The sequence below is a fragment of the Drosophila gunungcola genome, unplaced genomic scaffold, assembly GCF_025200985.1.
Source record: "Drosophila gunungcola strain Sukarami unplaced genomic scaffold, Dgunungcola_SK_2 000048F, whole genome shotgun sequence".
Lineage (NCBI taxonomy): Eukaryota > Metazoa > Arthropoda > Insecta > Diptera > Drosophilidae > Drosophila > Drosophila gunungcola.
Window position 1 is genome coordinate 422723 of NW_026453215.1, and position 23730 is coordinate 446452.

The 23730-nt window shown below is 40.1% G+C and overlaps 1 protein-coding gene and 1 long non-coding RNA gene across 4 annotated transcripts in view; one reads left to right on the forward strand and one right to left on the reverse strand.

Annotated features, from left to right (window-relative positions):
- Positions 1–23730, reverse strand: part of LOC128264025 (uncharacterized) — a 128184-nt gene that overhangs the window by 11439 nt on the left and 93015 nt on the right. Inside the window, exon 1 of one of the 2 annotated variants that reach the window (XR_008268638.1) lies at positions 4283–4344. The exons of the other annotated variant lie outside the window; for it this stretch is intronic. This is a non-coding gene — a long non-coding RNA (uncharacterized LOC128264025). Of the gene's footprint in view, positions 1–4282; positions 4345–23730 lie in introns of those variants that run through there. 2 annotated transcript variants of the gene reach the window in all.
- Positions 1–23730, forward strand: part of LOC128264023 (catenin alpha) — a 184434-nt gene that overhangs the window by 8940 nt on the left and 151764 nt on the right. The window contains exon 2 of one of the 2 annotated variants that reach the window (XM_052999305.1): positions 5537–5913. In XM_052999305.1, coding sequence (XP_052855265.1) covers positions 5537–5913 — 377 coding nt within the window. Of the gene's footprint in view, positions 1–5516; positions 5914–23730 lie in introns of both variants that reach the window. The other variant, XM_052999306.1, reaches the window with a different exon arrangement.

The following is a 23730-nucleotide window of genomic DNA, read 5'->3' on the forward strand; positions in this document are numbered from 1 at the left end:
TTCCTTGACGTTGCGCAGGCTTTCGACCGAGTCTGGCTCGATGGCCTTATGCATAAAATCAGAACGTTACTACCGGAAAACACTCACAGGATACTTGAATCGTACCTTTACAACAGAGCCTTCGCCGTGAGATGCAACACTACAATATCCGACGATTACACGATAGAGGCTGGGGTTCCTCAAGGTAGCGGCCTTGGTCCAACTCTATTTCTCCTTTACACCGCAGATATTCCCACGAACGAGCGGCTAACTACTTCTACATTCGCAGACGATACCGCGATCTTAAGTCGGTCCAAATGCCCAATTCAGGCAACAGCACAACTAGCTGATCATCTCGTGGTAGTGGAGAGGTGGTTATCAGACTGGCGTATAGAAATAAATGCGCAAAAGTGTAAACACATAACGTTTACTCTTAACAGACAAACGTGTTCCCCGCTAACTCTGAATAACACGCCACTTCCACAAGCTGACGATGTAACGTACCTTGGCGTCCACCTTGACAGAAGACTTACATGGCGGAGACATATCGAAGCTAAGAAAATTCATCTAAAACTAAAATCGAATAACCTCCATTGGCTCATAAACGCTCGCTCCCCCCTCTGCCTGGACTTCAGTCTGGACTTACGGCTCCCAATTGTGGGGAAACGCGAGCAGCAGTAACATCGACATTATTCAGCGAGCACAATCAAAAATCCTGAGAACTATCACTGGGGCACCTTGGTATGTTCGGAACGACAACATCCACAGAGATCTTGGCATTCTACCCGTAAAAGATGAAATTTCAAAACAAAAGGCGTCCTACCACACCAAGCTAACTTCTCATCCAAACCAGCTCGCCAGGGGCCTAGCCAGGGTTTCCAACCGGACCCGATTGCAACGAAATGACCTTCCAGCTCAGCAATAGTTATTAGAGCCCTTACATCCCACGTCAGTCAACTTGACTGTCAGATATAGCTTTTTAATTTAAGATTTTATATACTTATTGTTAGTCTCAATTCATGGAAGATTCAATAAATAAAATGCATATGTAAAAAAAAAAAAAACTATAAGTAATATCAGGGTAGTACTGATCTTCCTTATCGCACTTAAGAATGTTTTCCCAAGTTGGGATAAACTATCCACTCCGTGGAATATTATAAAAAAGATAATAATACCGATTATAAGATTTTATGAGCTCTGCACATGGCACTTTGTCAATCTAACCATAATTTACGATCTGTTACCTAAACCATGCAAGAGAACAGTTTTTAGCACTTGTAACCTTTAAGTGCAGTCCACTTGAGCCTCCAAATATTATCACTTAAATTGTTTCCCACTACTTGTTACTTGCTAAGAAACTTTATGGAATAAAAACATTTTGAAGACGTGACATTATTTGGGCGTTATTTTCATGTTTGGTCCTTCGAGGCACTCTGCAGTTTTCCCCCACCAGTGGTAAAAGACTCAGAGTTAGAAACTAGCTCCTTAAATTCTGTATGTACTGCAGCTAAGATAGCAAAATAAAAAATCGGGGAAACCCCAACCGTGGTAAGGAACAGAGTATAACATTATAAGCAAAAAGATGCAAAAAAATCTTTTTTTAATTTAAAGCACACCTTATTTAGTCTAGAAATAAAGCTAAAGGTTGCTATATAATCCAATATTTTTTTTTAAATCGTGGTAAGCCGTGCTTGAGGCCATGGACATTAGCCCGTACAGGGTGGGCCATCTCGAGCTTCGGTATAGAAACACTGATTAGCTTTGACGTTTGTGAAGCGATTGAACCATCAATAACTTAACACCAAAAAAGCGTATCGAAGTGGTGACTTTGTTTATCGATGACCGTTCAATAGTGAAAACGAAGCGTGCGTATCGACGAAAGTACAGAGGCGATATCGACTGGCCGCCGCGTTCGCCGGATTTGACCCCGCCGGATTTCTTTTTGTGGGACTATCTAAAAAACAAAGTATACATAAGCAAGTTTAAGACCATGACAGAACTCAAGGAGAGTATTCGCACCGAGATGGACAATATATCGGCCGATATGCTGGAGAAAGTCATAGAAAATACTCGAAAAAGGACACTTTTTGCCATCAAGAACAAAGGTAGTGACTTAGTCGATATTGTGTTCAAACAAACCCATATGAATTGTAAAGGATCAATCTATATATACATAAAACATTTTCCATGAATTTTTGTTTTATTTTCATACCGAAGCTCTAGATGGCGCACCCTGTTCGGTTTTTGTGATAAGTGAACGACAAAAATCATAATAATCATATACACAAACAAATACAAAAACAAAATCAAAACAAAAATTATATATTATATTATATATATATATATAATTATATAATTATATAACTATATATATTATATATATTATATATATTATATATTATATATATTATATATATAAATATAATATATATATAGAATGGTGTCCGAGCAAATCTTGATCTGCTTTAAAGGCAGTCTGAAATAAACAAAACCTGTAGGGAAATTAGCAAAAAAGGTGTTAGAAATTTCTCAAACGAGGATATCGAAATTATTAACGAGCTAGAAAGGGAATTTTTTAATTAAGCTTGGTCCAGTTGACCATGAAAATTTTACAAAGAAGAGGTAAGACTAGGTACTGTCGGCTCTTAAATAAGATGCATAGTTAAAAAAGAGCATAGACATTTGTTATTAGAACGTAAATGTAAGCAGCTTAGAGAATATTTAAATGAAACGTTCCTAAAAATTCAAAGTCAGAAACGAGAAACTCTGTGAATTAGGAAAATAAAATTCATTTCCTCAGGCCGGAGGAGTTAAATAAAAAGTCGGAACTTGTAGTGTAGATTTTGATTTAACCCCTAGCGAGTTGGAATTTGACATTCAGAATATTTCGACTGAAATAAATGAGCAAATTAAGGAGAAAGTTGTTAGTAATTTGGAGGTGGTGGGTAAAATACAAAATTTCCCAAGCCTACCAAAAGTTGAGGTGCCCACATTTGACGGCGAAGCCAAAGAGTGGGTCCTCTTTCAAGAACTGTATGTCGAGTTTATACATACAAGGGAGAATCAAAGCACCTCCCTAAAATGTGATTATTTAAAGTCTGCTTTAAAAGGCGAAGCGCGAAAAGTTCCGCAGAAAACTACGATGCCGCTTGGAAACTTCCAACCAAGCGGTACGAAAACAATCTTAAATTTTTTGAATCAGCTTAATCGACTGATTGAATTTTTTATTTTAAATATTGATTCTGTCAGGCAATTTAAAGATTTTATTGGCGCCATTAATAAAGCGATACATATCTTAACTTAAAACTGAAGGCCATTCTGTCCGACGATATTTATGTGATATTTGCTCATATGGTGCCCTAAAAAAATTAATACCCAGGCTCTTAAACTTTATGAGAGTCATATTTAAGTAAAGAAAGACATCCAGAAATTATCGGATGTTATGGACTTTTTGGAGCAGCGGCTGTGTTCGACTTGCTCTGTTCATGAAGAAAAGCCTATCAATAATTATGGTTTTTTCCAGGCCTCTCTGTTCAGGAAGAAAAGCCTATCAATAATTATCGCTTTTCCAGGCCTTATAATTTTCCAAAATGAAGTGAACGGTGCCCAATCTGCAAAATAATGGGACATTCCGTAACTCAAATTTAAAGGGATGAATCCCGCAGGGCGATTGGATATCGCAAAAAAAGTGCAATTATGTACAAGATGTCTTAAGCATCTTAACGGGCAGAGATGTACAAGCGAATTTTTGAATTCGCTTTGTAATAAATCCCATCACACAATGCTGCATTTTAATATTCAAAAGAGAGAAAAAGCTAACACTTGTGTGACGGCAACTCAAGAATCACTTGCAACAGCAAGAATTAAAGTAAAATTTGCCAATGGCGATTTTAAAAGCTGATTGACAGTGGATCCCAATGCACTATTATATCAGAAGAGACAGCACAAAAACTAAAACTGCCAAAAATAAAATCTAAAACTCGGAAGAGTGGAATATCTTCTGAAGGTACATGTGTATCAAAATATAAAATAAAAATTGTAATAAAATCCCATTACTCTAAAAGGCCATTGGTCACCGAGGCAATTATATTGCCAAAATTAATGAAAGCAAATATAGATAAAGCAAAAGCAAAATTTTTCCTTAGCTGACCCGGACTTTAATAAACCAGGCCGAGTTGATTTAATAATTGGAGCAGATTTATATACACATATCTTAAAGAAAGGTATGGCAAAAACTAATGGCCTGTTAGTTACACATTTTGGGTGGATTATTTCTGGCTGCACTAAGTCTAAGGGTACTCACTCAATAGTTGCAAGATTTGGAACGATTCTGGGAAGTGGAATATGATAATTAAAATGACATTGAAACTGAAATTTGTGAAAGCAATTTTATTAAAACTACCACAATTGACAATCAAGTGGGAGGTATATTGTTAGGATTCTATTTAAGGAACAACAAAATTAATTAAATTACGATGAAAGGTGAAAACAAGATTATAACTATTAATGAAAATGAGTTTGCCAAAACAATTTATGACCCGTAAGGATGGTTAGCCTCAGTAATTATTACAGGGAAGTTATTTGTGCAAAAACTTTGGATTTCTGAAAACAGCTGGGTTCAGGAATAATCAAATGAATGGTCGGATTATAAAGAAAAACTGTTATTATTGGAGAAAATCAGAATACCGAGATGGATTCAAAGCAGATTGCTTTCGATTACTAAACTGCCAGGCTTGCAGACGCTTTGGAAAAGTCATATGCTGCAGTGGTATATGCAAAAGTGGGGAGATTGGTTACAATAGTAGCCAGCAACAGCAATAAATCCCATTAAAAATAGGAACACCCTTCTGAAACTAGAGCTGTGGGCAGCTCATCTATTAAGTAAACTAATACACACAAGAAAGGAAGCAAACTTCGGCAAGTCGAAGTTCATATACATCGAAAACATTAAAATTATGATTTACTTGCGTATTTGTTTATTCGATAGTTCCTATGGCAGCTATACGATATCGTTTTAGGATTTTAATATAATTAAAAGCGTAACTCTGATTATTAATAATTTTAAAATAAAAAAGTTAAAGTAAAAAAAAATTGTTCAATACTTCCCATGGGAGCTTTATGTTATAGTCGTCCGATTTTGATAAAATTTAAACCAAAATTCTGTAATATCGAAAAACTAAAAAAAAAATTAAGAAACAGCAAACTTATAATTTGTTTTATTTATTTTTCCGATTGTTCCTATTGAAGCTATATGCTATGGTCGTCCGATCCGGCTTCGACTTATGCACTACCTGCAATAGAAAAACAACTTTCGGAAAAGTTTCATGCAGATAGATTTAAAACTGAAAGACTAGTTTGCGTAAAAACGGACGGACAGACGGACGGACAGATGGACATGGCTAGATCGACTCTTCTAGTGATGCTGATCAAGAATATATATACTTGAAAGGGGTCAGAAAGTTTCTGACAGAAACCCTGCCTTCTACCAGTTTGATATTTTTAACCATATATTTATCATTAACTACGTTTCTTAATAGTTTGCATTATTTATTTATAGGAAAATCAAAACGTGCCAGTGCGTTAGTTGCAGCTGTTGAAAAGGCAACAGAAAATTTTATTCAAAAAGGTGAACAGATTGCTTATGAGAACCCAGATATCACACAAGAAATGTTAACCGCTGTGGATGAAGTAAAAAAAACGGGAGATGCCATGAGCGTTGCAGCGAGAGAATTTTCTGAAGATCCATGCAGTTCCCTAAAGCGTGGAAATATGGTGCGGGCAGCTAGAAATTTGCTATCAGCTGTTACCCGTTTGCTTATTTTAGCTGATATGGTAGATGTTCATTTGCTACTAAAATCGCTTCATATCGTCGAGGATGACTTAAATAAACTAAAAAATGCTTCGAGTCAGGACGAACTTATGGATAATATGAGGGTATGTGTCTAATATGTACTTACCTACTTAAACTATTTCAAAATAATCCGTTTTAGATTAATTTTTCTTTTACCCTTTCAGAAGGTATTATAATTTTGGTCAGAAGTTTGTAACGAAGTGAAGGAGACGTTTCCGACCCCATAAAGTATATATATTCTTGTCCGTTTGCGAGCTCAGTTTAAAAGCTAGCGATCTAAAACTTTCACAGTCCTCTCAAAACATGTGTACACAGATCAAGTTTGAAAAGAGCCCCGATCGGACGTCTATATCCTATAGGTGCATAGATATTGACGTTCATCTTTCCAAATTATATTTTTTTACGCATATTATAATCGCGTGTGCCCATAGGAACAATAGAGCAAAATGGTTCAAATTGAATTTTTTCACCATATTCCGCGCAGTTTATAAACTGTTGACCTGAATCTTTCCAAATCATATTTTTTAATGCATACAATGATAAGGGTGAAAGAGCGTGCCAATCGGACGTCTATATCTTCTAGCTCCCATAGGAACAATAGGGTAAAATCGGTTAAAATTCTATGTTTTTCAGGATATTTCTCGCAGTATAAAAGTTACTTCGGCAAACTCTGCAAGGGTATTTAAACATTGGCTTGCCGAAGCTAGCTTTCGTCGTCCTCGATATACCTAAGCAGATAATACAGAGGGTCATGTACACTAACAAAACTAAGATTAGAAACTTATGAAATACTTTCCTAATTTCAGGAGCAATTCCGCTAAATTTGAGCCTTCTTTAAAAAATTGTTTTCTAGTTTATATTTGGAAATTGGTTATTTAATGTAATAATTGGGACACTCGACTTTTATTCTGTATTCAGTTTATGTCTTTTGCACTTAGAGAGCCGCGTCTTTTATTTAATGTGAATGTTGTGCGGTGACAGCCAGGCGTCGGCAGCTTTCGGTGGCAGCTGGAAGTTGCGGCAAGCTGTGGGGGTGAAAAAGGAAAACAATCGGCGAACGAGGTGGAAAGAAAAAACGGACCTGCCGGGCGTTTAAGTCACCAGCTGACATTTGGAACTGAACTTAAAAACTAGCTCATTCTATGTGATGAGCGCAGTCGCAACTCTCCAAGACCCGCTGGAACGCTGGAAGCTAGAGAGCGCGACCTTTGAAAGCGGGAGAGCGAAGACCGCCTGAACATTCCGCATCCTTGCACCCGCTGACGTTGCAACTGTTTTCAGGACTGATTGCAGACTGTGGAAAGGATCCAGCCAAACGTTTTGCTAAGTCACTGGCAGTCCCTCGTCAACCGAATGAAAACCAGTTTGGATGATCTTTTTATACACATCCGCACGCAGGATCAAGAAAATCGTTGCTGGCAAGTAGAACCTCTGTCGCCGATGCGGAGATTTTCAGTGGAAAATGTCCCCTTGTTGCGCTTATGGAGCTCTTTAAGGTACTCATCCTTACATCGAGCGCGGAATTGCTGATGAACCCTTGGCTTCGGGTTCCACTATGGACAGAAGAGGTTCACCGACAAGAAAGTGCCCTGGTGTCAACGCTAGCAAATCAGTTGGATCCTCTGTAAGGGAGATAGCGGTCTTTTTAAAAGTGTACTTTTCGCGTGCCTGTGGATTTGTAAAACGAACTCTTAAAGCTCTTGACACCAGCTTCCCACTGGCCTCCCATATGGGGTGCCCCAGGAGAAATAAATTGCCAGTTGAGCTGCTGATGACTATACGCCATCAGTCACAGATTCTCTAACGGCATACAGAAAGTCTCGCAGAAGAAAGGTGGCAGCGCCAACGAAGGTCTTCCCGTTGTCGGACTGCTTTTGGAATTGATAATAATTGTATTATTTTAATTGTACCAATGTGTTGGACTATAACGAATTGATTAAAGACAATTAAAATTGTTAAAGACAGTTAAAATTACACTACAAATCATTAAAAAGTAAATCAACCAAAGATCATTAAACATAACATTTAAAACATTCTCAAAAATGTAAACAAAACAAAAGCCAAGCAGCTTTGTTGGTTCTTGCCCGCACCCCTAAATAGCAAGCGTCGGTAGGGTATGCAGGCACCATCCGCTCTCAAAACAAAAACAAAAGCTGGTTTAGGTTCTCTCTTTTCATACTTGGTACCCTAACAATATTGTAGTACATATATGCTATAGGGGTTATGTTAAAAATAAGAATATTATATGTTATAATATATTTTTTTAATATTTCAGCATACATTTTATTTTTGTTTACAAATTCAAATCATTGGTAGCAGTAAAATGTTTTACATATATGTATGTATTCGAATTTAGAGAAATCAGTCCACTGAGATGGGAACAGGGCATATTGCAGTCGTGTCACTTGAAACACCAACTGCTTTTCAGTGGTTGAGAAAACTTCAAACTTAATCAGCTCTTGTCGATGTAAGTAACCAACCAAAGATCATTAAACATAACATTTAAAACAAGTGTCCTAAAAGCCCACTCCCCTTAAAAGCAATCGTCGATAGGGTATGCAGGCCTCCCGCGATCCGTTTTTTTGTGTCCAAATGCGTTGTATGAAATGACTAGTCTATATGTTCTATGGTTAGTGATATGAGCTAGCATTTCTTTGTGGTTGGAGGTCACCTTTTTTAATGGAAAACCCGCGGAATCTACTGCATTTTGTAACTCACGAACAATGAATGTCCTCTGCGGAATCAGCTCCCGAAAGGACATCATGTACATACATATAATTCCGAATGACGTTGGTTGCTCTTGGATGGCTGAGTTGTACGTCAATCGCCAGCTGTTGCGGAATAAAATGCATACCCCGTGTATGCTTTAGAGCTACCCAGATCTTCTGGAACATGTTTTCAATATCGACACTGTAGACGTATCGAAAATATCGCTACTTCATTGGATTGGAAGACTGAGCCAGCATGAATGATATCATTTAAGCTGACCCCATCTTCTGAAGCGCTGGAGGCATTGAATACCATACGAAGCTTAGTGGTCGTACTTGGCGGCTTGACCACGGCATGATGCGGAATTCGTATACATGCAGAATTATTAGTAGGAAGGACCTCTCTCATGTGGTTGAGGTCGAGATATTCTTAAATCACGGCGTCATATTTAATTTTCTGTTGACTGTCCCTTTTTAGGCGCTGCTCGTTCCTTAGAATTTAAGACCACGCGAAGGATCACGAAACGGAAGGCTTACGATTTACATGCCGCTATAGTCTTTCGTAGTAGTCCGGAGAAAATTTTCCTCACAATTCAATCGGATGCTTTTGCCACTTTTATTGGCAGATCCTCCACCTCCCAAAAGATTGTAAGGGAAAGCGTCTAACGCGTGGGAAATACTGCCTTAAAGCAGGATCCATAGGATCCATCCGAAAATGATGTCTTGACCGAGAAGAGAGCCACAAATATTCGTCCGGGTGCCGCTTTGGAGGATGAATGGTAGGATATCGGGCCCCGATCCGAATCTCAATTTATGCGCTCTCGTAGATACGCTAGTGTAAGTTCAGGAAGATCTCGTAAAAAATGTTGCGGAATTGGACAGGATGGAAGGTATCCTGCTTACTGCCGAAGAACAAAGGCAGTCGTGTCTTACTGCAAACTAGGCCTGTTCGGCGAGCGAATTGTAAACTGGCAGATCTTTTTGGATTCAGCGGATACTGTCTGGTTTAAGCCTGATAATTGGGCTTGTACAGCCTGGTGAGGCAACATAATTAGGTTAAAAAGCCGCTAAGTGATAAAGGTTGCCTCAGATCCAAAATCTATCAGTGCACAAGAAGCAGTTATGAGTGCGTTCGCACTCACGCAGCTGACGTCTTTGTGCGAAACAGTTTAGACACAGCTCCTTCCCTTTTATATATGCTGACCGCTCATGGATGGACAAAGATCGGTACTCTTGTCTCGTAGGAATTTATTATGGAATACGCAGAATACGGTCGTACGGTCGTACGTCATCAATGGCTTCTAGTGTCCGATGACGCTCAGTTAGAAAAATGTTTAGTTCTTGCCAATTGGGAATACTGGATTTGTCGTGTAGCGACTGCTCCTAAAAGGAAAGCGTGAGCTTCGGAAGTTTTGGAGGAGCATATTTAAGTTAACACAGGCAGTTTCCAAGAGAAGGAACTGCCGAGTTGCAGACCATATCCGGTGGCCTGCACGCGCAGCGAAGAAACCGCTGACCGCGCGTTCCGGGTGCAAGTGCCCGGAGTCAGAACAGAGCACTCGCGGAGCGAGTGATCGCCACGGGCAAGGACAAAACGCTGACCTGGCACTGTGGCGACAGCGCTGCAGTCAGGCAAAGGTCTCAAGCTGCAGTTGGATAGGTTCTTTAGTTTAGTCAAAAATTGTACTCCAGAGAACTAACTCTGTATAAAATACCTATGCCCTTACGGGCGTATGGAAATAAATAAAATATAAAATAAATACCCAACGGTTTTATAATTGTCGCCCAACTCAACGATACTCACGCGATCCAAGTGCAAGAAATTGCAAGTGAAAGTAAAAAGTAAAATTAAAATCAACGACACATGCGATCCAGTGCAATAAATGCAAGTGAAAATATAAAGGGCGGTCAAGAACTGGCACTAGAAAAATAAATACGAAAATCGAACCATAATATTTCCCAAAACTTTTAACAAAGTGAAGGAAAACTGAAAAAAATTCCTCTTAACAAGTGGAAGAAACCAAAAGCCTGCAACCCAAAATCTAAACAAGTGGAAGAAATCACCCAAAATCTAAACAAGTGGAAGAAATCTAAAATCTGCAACTCAAAATCTAAGTGGAAGAAACTCAAAATCTGCAATCCAAAATCTAAGAAATTCCTCTTAACAAGTGGAAAAAACCCGAAGTCTGCAACGGGAATTGCAAAAAATTACTCCCTAAGAAGACAACAGCAGCGGCAGCGATAACGGCAGCAGCAGTGACAACAGCAGCGAAAACAGCAGCGGCAGCGACAACGGCTGCGGCAGTACCAGTGGCGGCAAAAGCCGTCGGCAAAACAAAGAACTCGAGGACGAAATAAATATAAGAACATGTTAGTAGGCTTTTTGTCCTAAGTGTTCGCTAATGCAAATATTTCAAAAATAAATTTCATTGACACTTAAAAACGAATAAATTTCAAATTTTCCTATAATAAAATAAACCAATTATATTTTTTGGAGAATTTGTAGTAATACAAATTTTTATTTTTGATGCCTAATTTCCGTCACAAAAAATACAAAACATTTTTTTAATAAAACGTTCTTTTTGATATTTAAATTTTGTTGCAAAAAATAATAGGTGCAAAAATATTTTTTTTAACAAACCCTTGATTGAATTTTGTGGCACCCACGATATTTTTTTTTCTGACTCATGTATAGAAAAAGCGACAACGTCTCATCAGACGAAGAAGTTCTAGAAGAATACAAAAAACTTTTGAAGACAAGAGTAGAAAGGCAGAAATCAGAACAGAATCAATCTGAAAGAGATTGTCACCCATCGACCAGCAGGGTACCACACATCCGAGACAGTGTTCTTGACTTTAAAAACGCACGAACCCAGAACACAGAAGAAATGCAGGCTGAACAAATTGCGAGCATGGAAGCTGCCATAGCCTGCGCGCTCCAAAGGCAACAGGAGTTATTCGATGAAAAATTAGCTAAAATTATGGGAGAGTTATGCTCATTAAAGGATAAAACTCCGAAAATTCAGACTTTCCTGGAAATAGAGATAGAACCGGGAAAAGAATGTAACGAACCCCTGGACATGATAAAATTTGTCCCGGAATTCGACGGGAAGCAGGAAAACTATGTTTACTGGAGGCAGGCTGCTACTGCAGCATATAGAGTATTTGAGCCATACAAAGGCAGCAGCCGACATTACCAGGCTGTAGGAAAACTTAAAAATAAGGTACGGGGCGCGGCGGCGGCTGTATTAGCCTCATTTATAACAGTGTTTAACTTTCATGCCATACTGGCAAGGTTGGATTTTACGTATGCGGACAAAACTCCAGCACACGTAATTAAACAAGAGTTAAGTCTATCAAGACAGGGAGAACTGCCCCTTCTCAAATACTATGACGAGATCGAACGGAAGCTAACGCTTCTTACCAACAAAACAATCATGACTCACGACGCAACCGCGGCGGCAGTCCTAAATGAACAGCACAGAGATGACGCTTTACATGCGTTCTTATCTGACTTAAAAAAGTCATTGAAAATAGCCGTTTTTCCGGCGCAACCAAGAGACTTACCATCAGCCTTGGCATTAGCTCAAGAAGCTGAGGCAAGTAATGACAGTAGCGCTTTCGCAGCAACCTTCGCCCGCCATAGCGAGGAAAAGATATTTAGGCCGAGCAACCAGCGACAAACGGGGTGGAAAAACTATGAACAGAACCAAAGCCCGGGGGCGATAAAAAAGAACCCTCACTTTGTCAGGACCCAAAAGGGAGCAACTATTCAGAGCGGTTCTTTTAAACAAAAACCATATAATAGCGCAGGTCCAAGCCAACCAGCGCCAGAACCAATGGAGGTTGACACCTCCTCCAGGTTCAAGCAGCCCACGGCGTGGCAAAGGGGGTCGACACGATCCATACAAAAAATAAACTTCATGCCGGAAGAAAAAACCGACGATGAGGAATATGACTTCGTTGCGCAAGCAAGCACCACGGAGATAGAGGACGAGTTAGCTGGAGAAGACTCCTGCAATTTTTTAGAATAAAATCCCTGCTTCCTTACATTACACGTACGGTAGCAGGAAAATAAATAAAACTATTAATCGACACAGGCACCTCTAAAATTACATTACTCCACTCCCGGGGCTGAAAGGCATCGTGGCAGCGGATAAACCCTTCACAGTAAAGTCGATCCATGGCTTTACTAAAATAGATAAAAAATGTCCAGTTTCAGTGTTCAACGTAAAAAAACTATTTTTCATTCTTAACGACCTTATGGATTTTAACGGCATTATCGGACTCGACTTATAGCCTGATTCCATTGCCGCATTAGTGGACTTTTTAAATGTGCCTGATTCCATTGGCGCATTAGCATTTAGTTAATGCTACTCCGACATGTGAGTGGCACGAGCAGCTGATCTGGGTTTGTTTACTTTAGCATTTTGGCAAATCCAAAAGAAATTAATCAAAATTAATGAACATGAGTGAGTTTACTAAACTCTGAAATGCTCAGCAGGACATCCATAATGCGACCGAGGCATTTGCCAACTTGAACGACAAGGGAAGCTGATTGCGTTGTTATGACGGGTTTGCAATGTAGACCACCACAGTTTCTATAAAGGGCAAGGATCCTCGTATATGTGGGACTTATTTCATGCCAGAGATCCAGCAGTAATGCATTGTGGTACTGCGAGCAGAATTTGCAGCGTGCGCTCTAGGTTTCAGTCATTTTTATACAAAATAGATTTTATATTCAAAAGACATCAGAAATTGCGCCAACCTTGCATATAGAACACAGCTGTTGTAGTGGTGGCACGAACAAAATATCGTTCAACATCGGTATTTTCCGGTATTTTTTCTAAAAATGTTCGGGGCGAATGGTTTTTAATCGCATTTAAAAATCGCATTTATTTTAAATGCGGCGTTTAGCCTTATGGGATTCCCTGTGTAAATAAATGCGCATTAGGCTAAATGCGTTTTAATGCGCCAATGGAATCAGGCTATTACTTAAACAAGTGAATGCGAAGCTCGATTTTACTAAAAATGTTCTGCACACTAGCAATGGAACTGAAAAGATCCAGTTTGCTAAAGCGGAAAACGTTAACTTCATAAAAATCGATGACGAGGACGTTCCTCTGGCAATTAAAGCCACCTTCGATAAAATGATTGTAAAAAATCATAAAGCCTTCGCCGATCCGGACGAAGCGCTGCCTTTCAACATAAACACATTGGCAACAATTAAAACAGATGGGGAACCGGTATACTCTAAGTCATACCCGCACCCCATGGGTGTAACCGAATTCGTCAATGCAGAGGTTAAACAACTTCTTGCGGACGGCGTAATAAGGCCATCCAAGTCCTCATATAATAACCCTTCCTGGGTTGTGGACAAAAAAGGAACTGACCAAAATGGGGTTAAAAAGAAGCGATTGGTTATCGACTTTAGAAAACTCAACCAAAAAACCGTAGACGATAGATACCCTATCCCTACCATCTCGACAATACTGTCGAATATGGGCGAGTCGAAATTTTTTACGACACTCGACCTCAAGTCAGGCTTTCATCAGATAGAGCTGGCAGAAAAGGACAGGGAAAAGACAGCCTTTTCAATCAACAACGGCAAATACGAATTCTGTAGACTGCCATTTGGACTTAAAAATGCCCCGAGCATTTTCCAGAGGGCCATCGACGATGTCCTCCGGGAAGGAATTTCAAAGATATGCTATGTGTATGCCGATGACGTTATAATATTTTCCAAAACAAAGAGGACCATGTTAGGGACGTGGATTTGGCCTTAACGAAACTCTTAGAGGCGGGCATGAGAAAAGTCAAAGTTCTTTAAAAAAAGCGTCGAATACTTGGGATTCATAGTGTCTCAAACAGGGCTACGAACTTCACCTGAGAAGATCAAAGGAATAAAACAATTCCCCCCGCCTAGAACGTTATTCGAATTCAGATCTTTCTTTGGACTGGCAAGCTATTATAGGTGCTTCATAAAAAACTTCGCGACTATCGCAAGACCCTTAACGAATATCCTAAAGGGAGAAAATGGTAAAACTAGAAAATATCAGTCGAGAAAAGTCAACTTAGATATGACCAAGGAACAGAGAGAAACGTTTGACAGGCTGAGAGAGATCTTGGCATCAGAGGACGTTCTGCTATCCTACCCGGACTTCAAAAAGCCATTTGACTTGACGACTGATGCGTCAGGCTCTGGATTGGGAGCAGTACTATCACAATATGGCCGCCCCATCACTATGATATCACGAGCGCTGCGGGACAACGAAAAAAATTATGCAACCAACGAGCGAGAGCTCCTCGCTATAGTTTGGGCACTGAAAAACCTCCGGAACTACTTGTACGGAGTGAAAGGCTTGCAGATCTTTACCGACCACCAGCCACTTACCTTTGTCGTCTCGGACAAAAACCCTAACGCGAAACTAAAACGCTGGAAGGGGATTATCGACGATCGCGGCGCGAAATTAGTTTATAAACCTGGCAAAGAAAACCTTGTGGCAGACGCGCTGTCTCAACAGAACATAAACGTCTTAGAAGACGAAATAGAATCAGATGTAGCAACCATACACAGCGAACAATCACTGACATACACCATACACCAGTAAACTGTTTCCGGAACCAAATAGTAATTGAGGAAGGAAACAGCTCCTCTGTTGACACATTCATCTTGTTTAAAAGCAAGGTGCGACACGTAATAAAATTTCTAACCGAGAAAATCTGCTTAACATTTTACAAGATTTAGTTAATGCTGAGGTGGTAAACGCAATATATTCCTCCCTACCGATCTTGGCATTTATTCAAAATCGACTAGTCAAATTGTTCCCCAGCACGTCATTCAAATATACGAAAAGCTTCGTGCAGGACATAACGGATACAACTGAGCAAAGGGAAATTGTCATAGCAGAACACAACAGAACTCACCGAGCAGCACAAGAAAATGTAAAGAAAATCTTGAGGGACTATTTTTTCCCTAAAATGCTTCGGTTAGCAACAGAAACAACTTTGAATTGCAAGACCTGTTCAATGGCAAAATACAAACGCCATCCATCTAAGCAAGTGGTAGCAGAAACACCGATACCTTCTTTTGTAAGGGAAATTCTCCACATCAAAATTCGCCACGGTGCAGGCTATCGCATCGAGGGCCATAGTGGACGTAAAATCCCCTATACTGCACATAATAAATTTCTTCCCAAAAATCAAAACAATTTATTGTGATAACGAGAGGTCGTTCAACTCCGAAACAAATAAATCGATACTCATGAATCATTTCAATATCACCATCGCCAACGCCCCGCCCCTACATAGCAAGTAGAAAGGTTTCATAGCACCCTGGCGGAAATAGCCAGATGCTTGAAAATAGAGGGCAACTTAAGCGATACGACCGAACTTATTCTTTTGGCAACCAACAGGCTCAAGGAAAATCCCTTGACCAGGTAAACAAAGATATGACCCAAAAGGGCTATCAAGCTGGTGAAAAAGTTTTCTTAATGGCAAACAAACGCATAGGAAACAAGCTCTCGCCACTATGTTCGGAAAAAATCATTGAAGCAGACCTGGGGACCACGGTCCAAATTGAGGGGAGGGTGGTCCACAAGGACAATCCACGCTAACCATCTTCGCGAGAATACTGAACCCCTTTTTCTATTATTTTTATATTTTTCTAGGTTAGGAAAATTCGTCTTAGTTTTTGTACTTACGGCTGTCAAGACGGACGCGACAGTAAAACTTAATGACTACACGAATGCAGACTATATCCCGATAGAAGACAACGAAATTGTCATCTGGGAGTCCTACGGATACCTACAGCACTCAACGAACGTGACGACTTATGAAGACTACGCCGACCAGACGGAAACAATGACGAAGACATTTACAGACGATCACAAGACGCCAGTCATAATGACACCTTACAAATATTCGCAAGTTGGTGACTACCTTAAAAATCCACCATAGAGCCGCTAGTAGTATTAACTTAATCGGGACAGTACTAAAAGTTATTGCCGGCACACCCGGCTTTAACGATTGGGAGCAAATAAAATTAAATCAAGAACAATTAATTAGAACAGATGAAGGACAAACAGAATTAAATATTGAATTTCAGAAACGTCTAAATGAACTCACAAACTCAATGAATCAAATCCATAAATTCGAAACAGATAAAGAAACCCACCTTTTGGAAATTATTCTAGCAAAAAATAGAATTGTAATCACGGATCTAGAAAACATTTTAATGGGCTTAACCCTGGCAAAATTAAACATCGTAAGTCCAGCAATTTTGGATAGTTCCGATATTGGCGAATTCAAGGACAGACAGCTTATTGACGTTAGATTGATAGAATTATTAGAGGTATCTATATTAGTGTTTTTCAAAATTCCGAAATGCTACATTTTCTCATTAAACTCCCTAGCTCTAAATTAATATGTAAGAAGATAACAGTCTATTCAGTTCAGCACCAGAAAAAAATCCTGGACTTTGAAGATGTTCCACGCTCCCAGGTCACCTGGATCCGGTTACCATTGTGGATCATGGCATGAACGATGCCAAGGTGACCATAACCGATAACCAAGGGCGAGAGAAAAAAATATCCGGAACCTACCTGGTAACTTATTCTGACAAGGTAGCCCTCAACGGAACTTGGTTCGTAAATCAATTGGGAAGTTCAATGAGAAAACCTGCTGTGTCCGCCATGGCCATAGTCAACATCACGGCCCACCAGAACCGGCTGAGTCTTCCATTTCTTCACGAGCTGAGTCTGAGCAATCTCCACCACATCGGGACCCTCAGAGAAGAACTTACACTGGGGTCCTTCCTCAGCAACTCCTTTGCCCTACTTGCTACCTTCTTTCTGTGTTCCACCATCTGGCTCGGCTATCGCTATCTAAGGACCAGAAGTCACAAGAACTGACAACGATGTGGAACGAGCGGGTCCCCGGGACGTCGACCACTTGAAGGGGGGAGAAGTTAACACTGGCAGTTCCCAAGAGAAGAAACTGCCGAGTTGCAGACCATATCCGGTGGCCTGCGCGGGCAGCGAAGAAACGGCTGACCGCGCGTTCGGGTGCAAGTGCCCGGAGTCAGAACAGAGCACTCGCGGAGCGAGTGATCGCCACGGGCAGGGACAAAACGCTGACCCGGCACCTTGGCGACAGCGCTGCAGCCAGGCAAAGGCCTCAAGCTGCAGTTGGATAGGTTCTTTAGTTTAGTCAAAAATTGTACTCCAGAGAATTAACTCTGTATAAAATACCTATGCCCTTACGGGCGTATGGAAATAAATAAAAATATAAAATAAATACCTAACGGTTTTATAATTTGTACACCGAGATGCAATCCCAATTTTCGATAATTATTCCGCACATTCCGTGAGGCAGATTCCTTATTTATGGACTGCACATTGAAAAGTATTTTGATTTGATTGTTTACTAACAATCGTTTGTTTTCGAAACGCTCAGTTAGGTTAGCCCAAGCTGATCGAAAACCATCGTTAGTATGAGGCGCTATGCTGTGTGCATCGCCACTCGTTTTGGGACTGAGGTGAATAATTTCGACCGCCGTTAGCCTCGGTTGTTAATGTAAATTGCCGTAAAAAGGTCCCTAAGGTGGCACGGAGGAAGTCGACAGCCTAAAGGAATATAAGTCTGGGTCTGATCAGCTTGTGTCACCTTTCGTACCACCGTAACAACAATTGTACTTAGCTCTCCGGGGTAAATTCGTCGTACCCTTTTTTGATTCGGTACCATTAAGCTCGGACTTCTTTGCGTCGGAAATTCAGCTTGGACATTCTAGATTAATTGATTAATTCAAATTTACTGAGGCGGTCTGAGATATCAATGAACTTGTTAAGCGCTTTTTTTTTTTGCCGCTGTTAGAGTTATTTTTTGTGTTGGATCGCGTAACTCTTTCTTGGGACGAAGGAGATCCTCTGACCGATTTTGGTGAGGGCCGCTTTACGGAAATTCTTGGAACTTTCGGCTTTGGAACTTTCGGCCGGGGACGAAGTATCGATATGAGGAAAAAACAATATATATCGTTGGATGGTTCGGAAACGCTTCTTTGGTCGTTTTTTGGGACAGTGGACTTGGAAGACACACCAACAAACCAAAAAGTGTTAAAATGGAAATGGGGATAAATCTGGTGTGAAATATATATTCTCAGTGGAAAAGGGATACATGTATTTTGGACAGAACCACTTGGCTATATTAGCTAGTGTAAACGGACTTGGTATGGAAAAATTGTCCCGGATGAAATGCTGGTATTAATATATCGTCGAATAAGCTCCGCGAAAATATTATATATTAATATAATATGGTTGGATTTACTATGGTACTTAATTATTAAATATCCAAGCAATAAATAATAGTATTTCGAGATTATTCGTATACTTGTTTAAAAATCAATTTTAAGTTATTTTGTTTTCGGTGGTTTTAGTATTTATTAAATTTTTTCATTTTAAATTTTTATTTTTTTATTTGGATGAATTTAAATATTATTGCTCGGAATAAATTTCATATTGATGAGGAAAAAATGCAAAGATGGGGACTTCATGTCCTGCAAAGGCCGCCTTGAAATTGATGTCATGCTCAGTCCCCCTTGGATGCTGTAAAGGAATTGTATGTGTATGTATGTGTGTGTGTGCGTTTGCGCAGATCGCGCTCACGCCAGAAATATTGGCACTCTGGAAACCACTCTAAATTTTTTCGCCTTGTTCTTAGTAATTTTTTTATTTGTACATGAAATTCAAATCTTTTTTTATGGTTAGAATTACTCGATTTATTTCAAAGTTTTTCTACAATCGATTACCATTTTATGGTAATTTCACGATACCCCTCTCATAAAATCCTTCGTCCTTATTTGCAAAAAGCTGAGCCAGTCGGTTTTTCCAATACTCTCTTGTAGCTTTTTTTTGCGCTATCCAAATCATTCGACATTGATAGGAAAAGTTGGTAGTAACTCGGTGCGATGTCCGGGCTATAAGGTGGATGCAAAAGAACCTCCCATCCAAGCTCTCAGAGCTTCTGGCGAGTCGCTATTTATGTGTGTGGTCTAGCGAATGTGAGTGTGTGGAGTGTCAGCCAGGCGTCGGCAGCTTTACGTGGCAGCTAGAAGTTGCGACAAGCTGTGGGGGTGAAAAAGAAAAGCACTCGGCGATCGCGGTTAAAAGACTAATCGAACTTCTTCAAAAAATAGCGCGGAAATTAACTGAAAAACTAGCTTATTCTATGCGCTGAGCGCAGTCGCAACTCTCCAAGAGCTGGAACGCTGGAAGATTGAGAGCGCGGCCTTTGAGAACGGGAGAGCGAGGGCCGTCTGAACATTTAACATAAAGGGCAGTGCGGAAAAGGATCTTTTAACTGACAACTGAGTGGAGATCTGCGAAAAGTATTGTAATGTTTCCAATTTTAAATTGTTATAACGGCAATCGGTCTTTCGCTACATATAGAGTTTTGAATGTCAGTATAAAATTTAGACTGGTCTGGTTTTTGCAGCGAACAGCGACTTTGACTCAGAGCTAGCTAAAGATATAGAACTTAGTGTCTTATCAATTCTTCTTCAGAGCGCAATGCCAAATTCTATTGGATAGAAGTTTAAAATTTGTGTAATTATGATCATGATGTAGTTAATGACAAATATCTTGAAAAACTCTTCACAAATATAGCAAGCAGTGTAAGCGGTCACACAAGCAAAGGCCTACCGATTGTTAGATACGCGGCGAGTTGGCACTTAGTAAAAAATATTCAAAAACTAGCTGCCTTGCCTCAAGGATTGCGTTGATGAAATCCGGCGTATGCCTAAACGTCCTGCCAGAACTGAACAAGTCCTGATGTGACTAACCAGGAAGTCGGAACAACAAAAGGGTATAAAAATTAAACCATTTATTTTCAATTCAAATTTGTGTTTTGCTTTTATTTTTCAAAACACATGTTTTTGCAACAAAAACTATCATCTGCTCCATGAACACTAAACGTTTATAACCAGATGATGGCATATGCTTTACAACTCATGCCAAAGCTTGTAAAATTACGCTAAATTATACGAGCTGCGTAATTAAATGTTTGGAAAAACCTTCTTGCTGTGTTTGTTATACCAGAACCAGCAATGGGAAAATCCATTAACAAATTCATTTTAAATTGTATTAGAGTTGGATAAATGGTTTTTTATTTTGGTCCTCCCTATCATTGCAAGTCACACGAGCTTGCAACTTCGAACAGGAATTTTAAATTTTATTTAATGCTGTGACGTCATAATAAAACCCTTATAACTGCTAAAATAATGGTTCTTCTTTGCAATTTTTGGACGGACAAATTGACGGACACGTATATGGCTAGACTAGGCTAGTGTTCCTTATCAAGAACATATACCGTAAAGGGTCGAAAACGCTTCCTTATACAATATATTGAGTATTTTATTGAGTAGCCCCAACATAACGGTCTGTTTGTGAAAGGCCACTGTACTCATTTGACTGTCCCAAGAGGCCTTGCAGAAGGCCATCCAATCGGCCCGATTTTCCAGCACATTTTCGATGGTTTTGACCTTATGGCTACTTTAATCTCGTTTTTTTGTTCGTCAATCTGGATGGATGGCATAGCACTCAAAACGCATTTGCAAGGCGGCCAGTATACATCGCCCTTTCGGCTGAATTTTTAATTTTCTAACGTACTGCGCAGAGGTTCGACTGTAACGTTGGCTGAGGTACGTAGCGCCGTTCTACTGGTACCATATCTTCCAACTTGCCGCAACTGATTAACGGTTTCGGTTACGGGCTGCCTCTCGTCTGCGCCTGCAGTCTTGTTGGAGCAGGACTAAGCCGCATAGTGTGAGGCTGACGGCAACTCCTGCGGCGAACCAAATCCTCGGGGAACCTCCATCCGACACGTCATCCCGGAGCTCCTGCATTAGACGCAGGTTATGCTCATTCATCCGCTGTAGCAATGGCAGACTCAGTATGTGATCGTGTCCTGTGATGTTAATTCATATTCACTGAGTGATTGAGGTTCAAATATACGGAGTCGTTGATCACCGCTTTTCTCTCAAAGGTGATAAGGTGGGTCCCAACGATGGTTACTGTGGGACCGTCATCGATGGTGATCCTCGTCAGTTTCTCATTAACGATAATTACCCCGTCGTCCACAATTGTAAGGGGTTCCAAATTGCTGGGCCGCGTCCGGCATGTAGCCGCCCCACCTGCATGTAATTGCCTGGCGCAGGAGTCGTGGGGCGCTTTTTTGCAAAATGTGGCCAAGTTGGTGGATGTGCAATCGGAGACTGCCAGGATTCCGTCACTACATTCCGCCACGATGTTGTCTTCTATTTGTAGCATCGTGTGGTAGTGCGCGACAGGGAAGAGCAGGACTTTTTTACAAATACGCTTAACTCTAGGATACTGGACTATAACGTGGACAAGAACATTATTTTGAAGAATTTTAATCCTAGATACATCCATAAGGTTGACTATTGGGACCTCTGTGAGCTGTTCGTCAAATATAAAAATCCACATTTTTTTAATGATAATAATTTATTTTAATGATAATAATTTTAGATTTTAATTGTACCAATATCTTGAATTATAACGAATTGTTTAAAGACAATTAAAATAACAAGACAATTAAATAACGAATCATTAAAAAATAAATCAACCATTTACCTTTTCAAAAATATTAAAAGTATTTTATTATTTATTACTTGTTTAAAGACAATTAAAATAACACTGCGAATCATTAAAAATTAATTAACCAAAGATCACTAAACATAACATTTAAAACAAGTGTCCTAAAAGCCCGCTCCCCTTAAAAGCAATCGTCGGTAGGGTATGCAGGCACCAACCGCTCGCAAAACATCGACAAAAACTGATTTAGTTTGAAGTTTTCTCAACCACTGAAGAGCAGTCGGTGTTTCAAGTGACACGACTGCGATATGCCCTGTTCCCATCTCAGTGGACTGATTTCTATAAATTCGAATACATACATATATGTAAAACATTTTACCGCTACCACTGATTTGAATTTGTAAACAAAAATAAAATGTATGCTGAAATATTAAATAAATATATTAAAACATATAATATTCATATTAATATCATAACCCAATAGTAAATACGCCCATATTCTTAGGGTACCAAGTTTGAAAAGTGGCAAAAGACAAATATTCTTGATGCGCCGAAATGAAATAAACGCACACATGCTCCCGTGTATGAGAATGCATGATCACGCATACATACAAAGACGAATTCAAGCGCAGGGCAGCCTTCTTCAAAAAGCGCCTCTCTGCGACTGAACGACTGAACTCGTGCAATGAGTGCGCGAGCATAAAAATGAGAATAAGAATGAGAGAGTAAAAAACCCGAACGCACACGAAGTGCATGGACCTGCTGCTGTGAGAACGGTGGACCTTCCGCGGTCCGTTTTTTTGTGTCCAAATGCGTCGTATGAAATGACCAGTCTATATGTTGTATGGTTAGTGGTTTCATTAAACCTGACAGCTACTTTTTTCGACATATTCTTGCTGACCGTTCCGTTTTCCCCTTTGAGGATGGCGGTTAGGGGTCTAGCAATAGATGCAAAGTTTTTTACAAAGCTTCTGTAATAGCTCGCCAGGCCTAGGAAGGACCTGAGGCTAAATAGATTTTTTGGTTCTGGGAACTCTTTTATTGCTCTAACCTTTTCTGGGTCTGTTTTTGTTCCTCCTCTGGTGACAATGAACCCTAGGAACTCAACGCTCTCTTTAAAGAACTTGGTTTTTTCTCGTGCCACCCTCATGTTGGCATCGAGTAGGCGCTTAAGCACCGTGTCAATATGCCTGACATGATCCGTTTCATTTTCGGAGAAGATGATAACATCGTCAACGTAGACGTAGCATATTTTGCCGATTTCTTCCCGCAGCACATCGTCGATGGCTCTTTGGAAAATACTCCCTGCGTTTTTTAGGCCGAAGGGTAGTCGGCAGAATTCGTACTTCCCACCATTAACTGAGAACGAGGTCTTCTCTCGGTCCTTTTCAGCCAAGTATATCTGGTGGTACCCTGACTTCAGGTCTAGGGTGGTAAAGAGTTTGACTTTTCCCAAGTTCGCTAGAATCATGGGTATGCTCGGCATGGGATAGCGATCGGCGACTGTTCGCTCGTTCAGCTTCCTGAAGTCGATTACTAATCGCTTCTTCTTACTGCCATTATCATCGGTCCCTTTTTTGTGAAC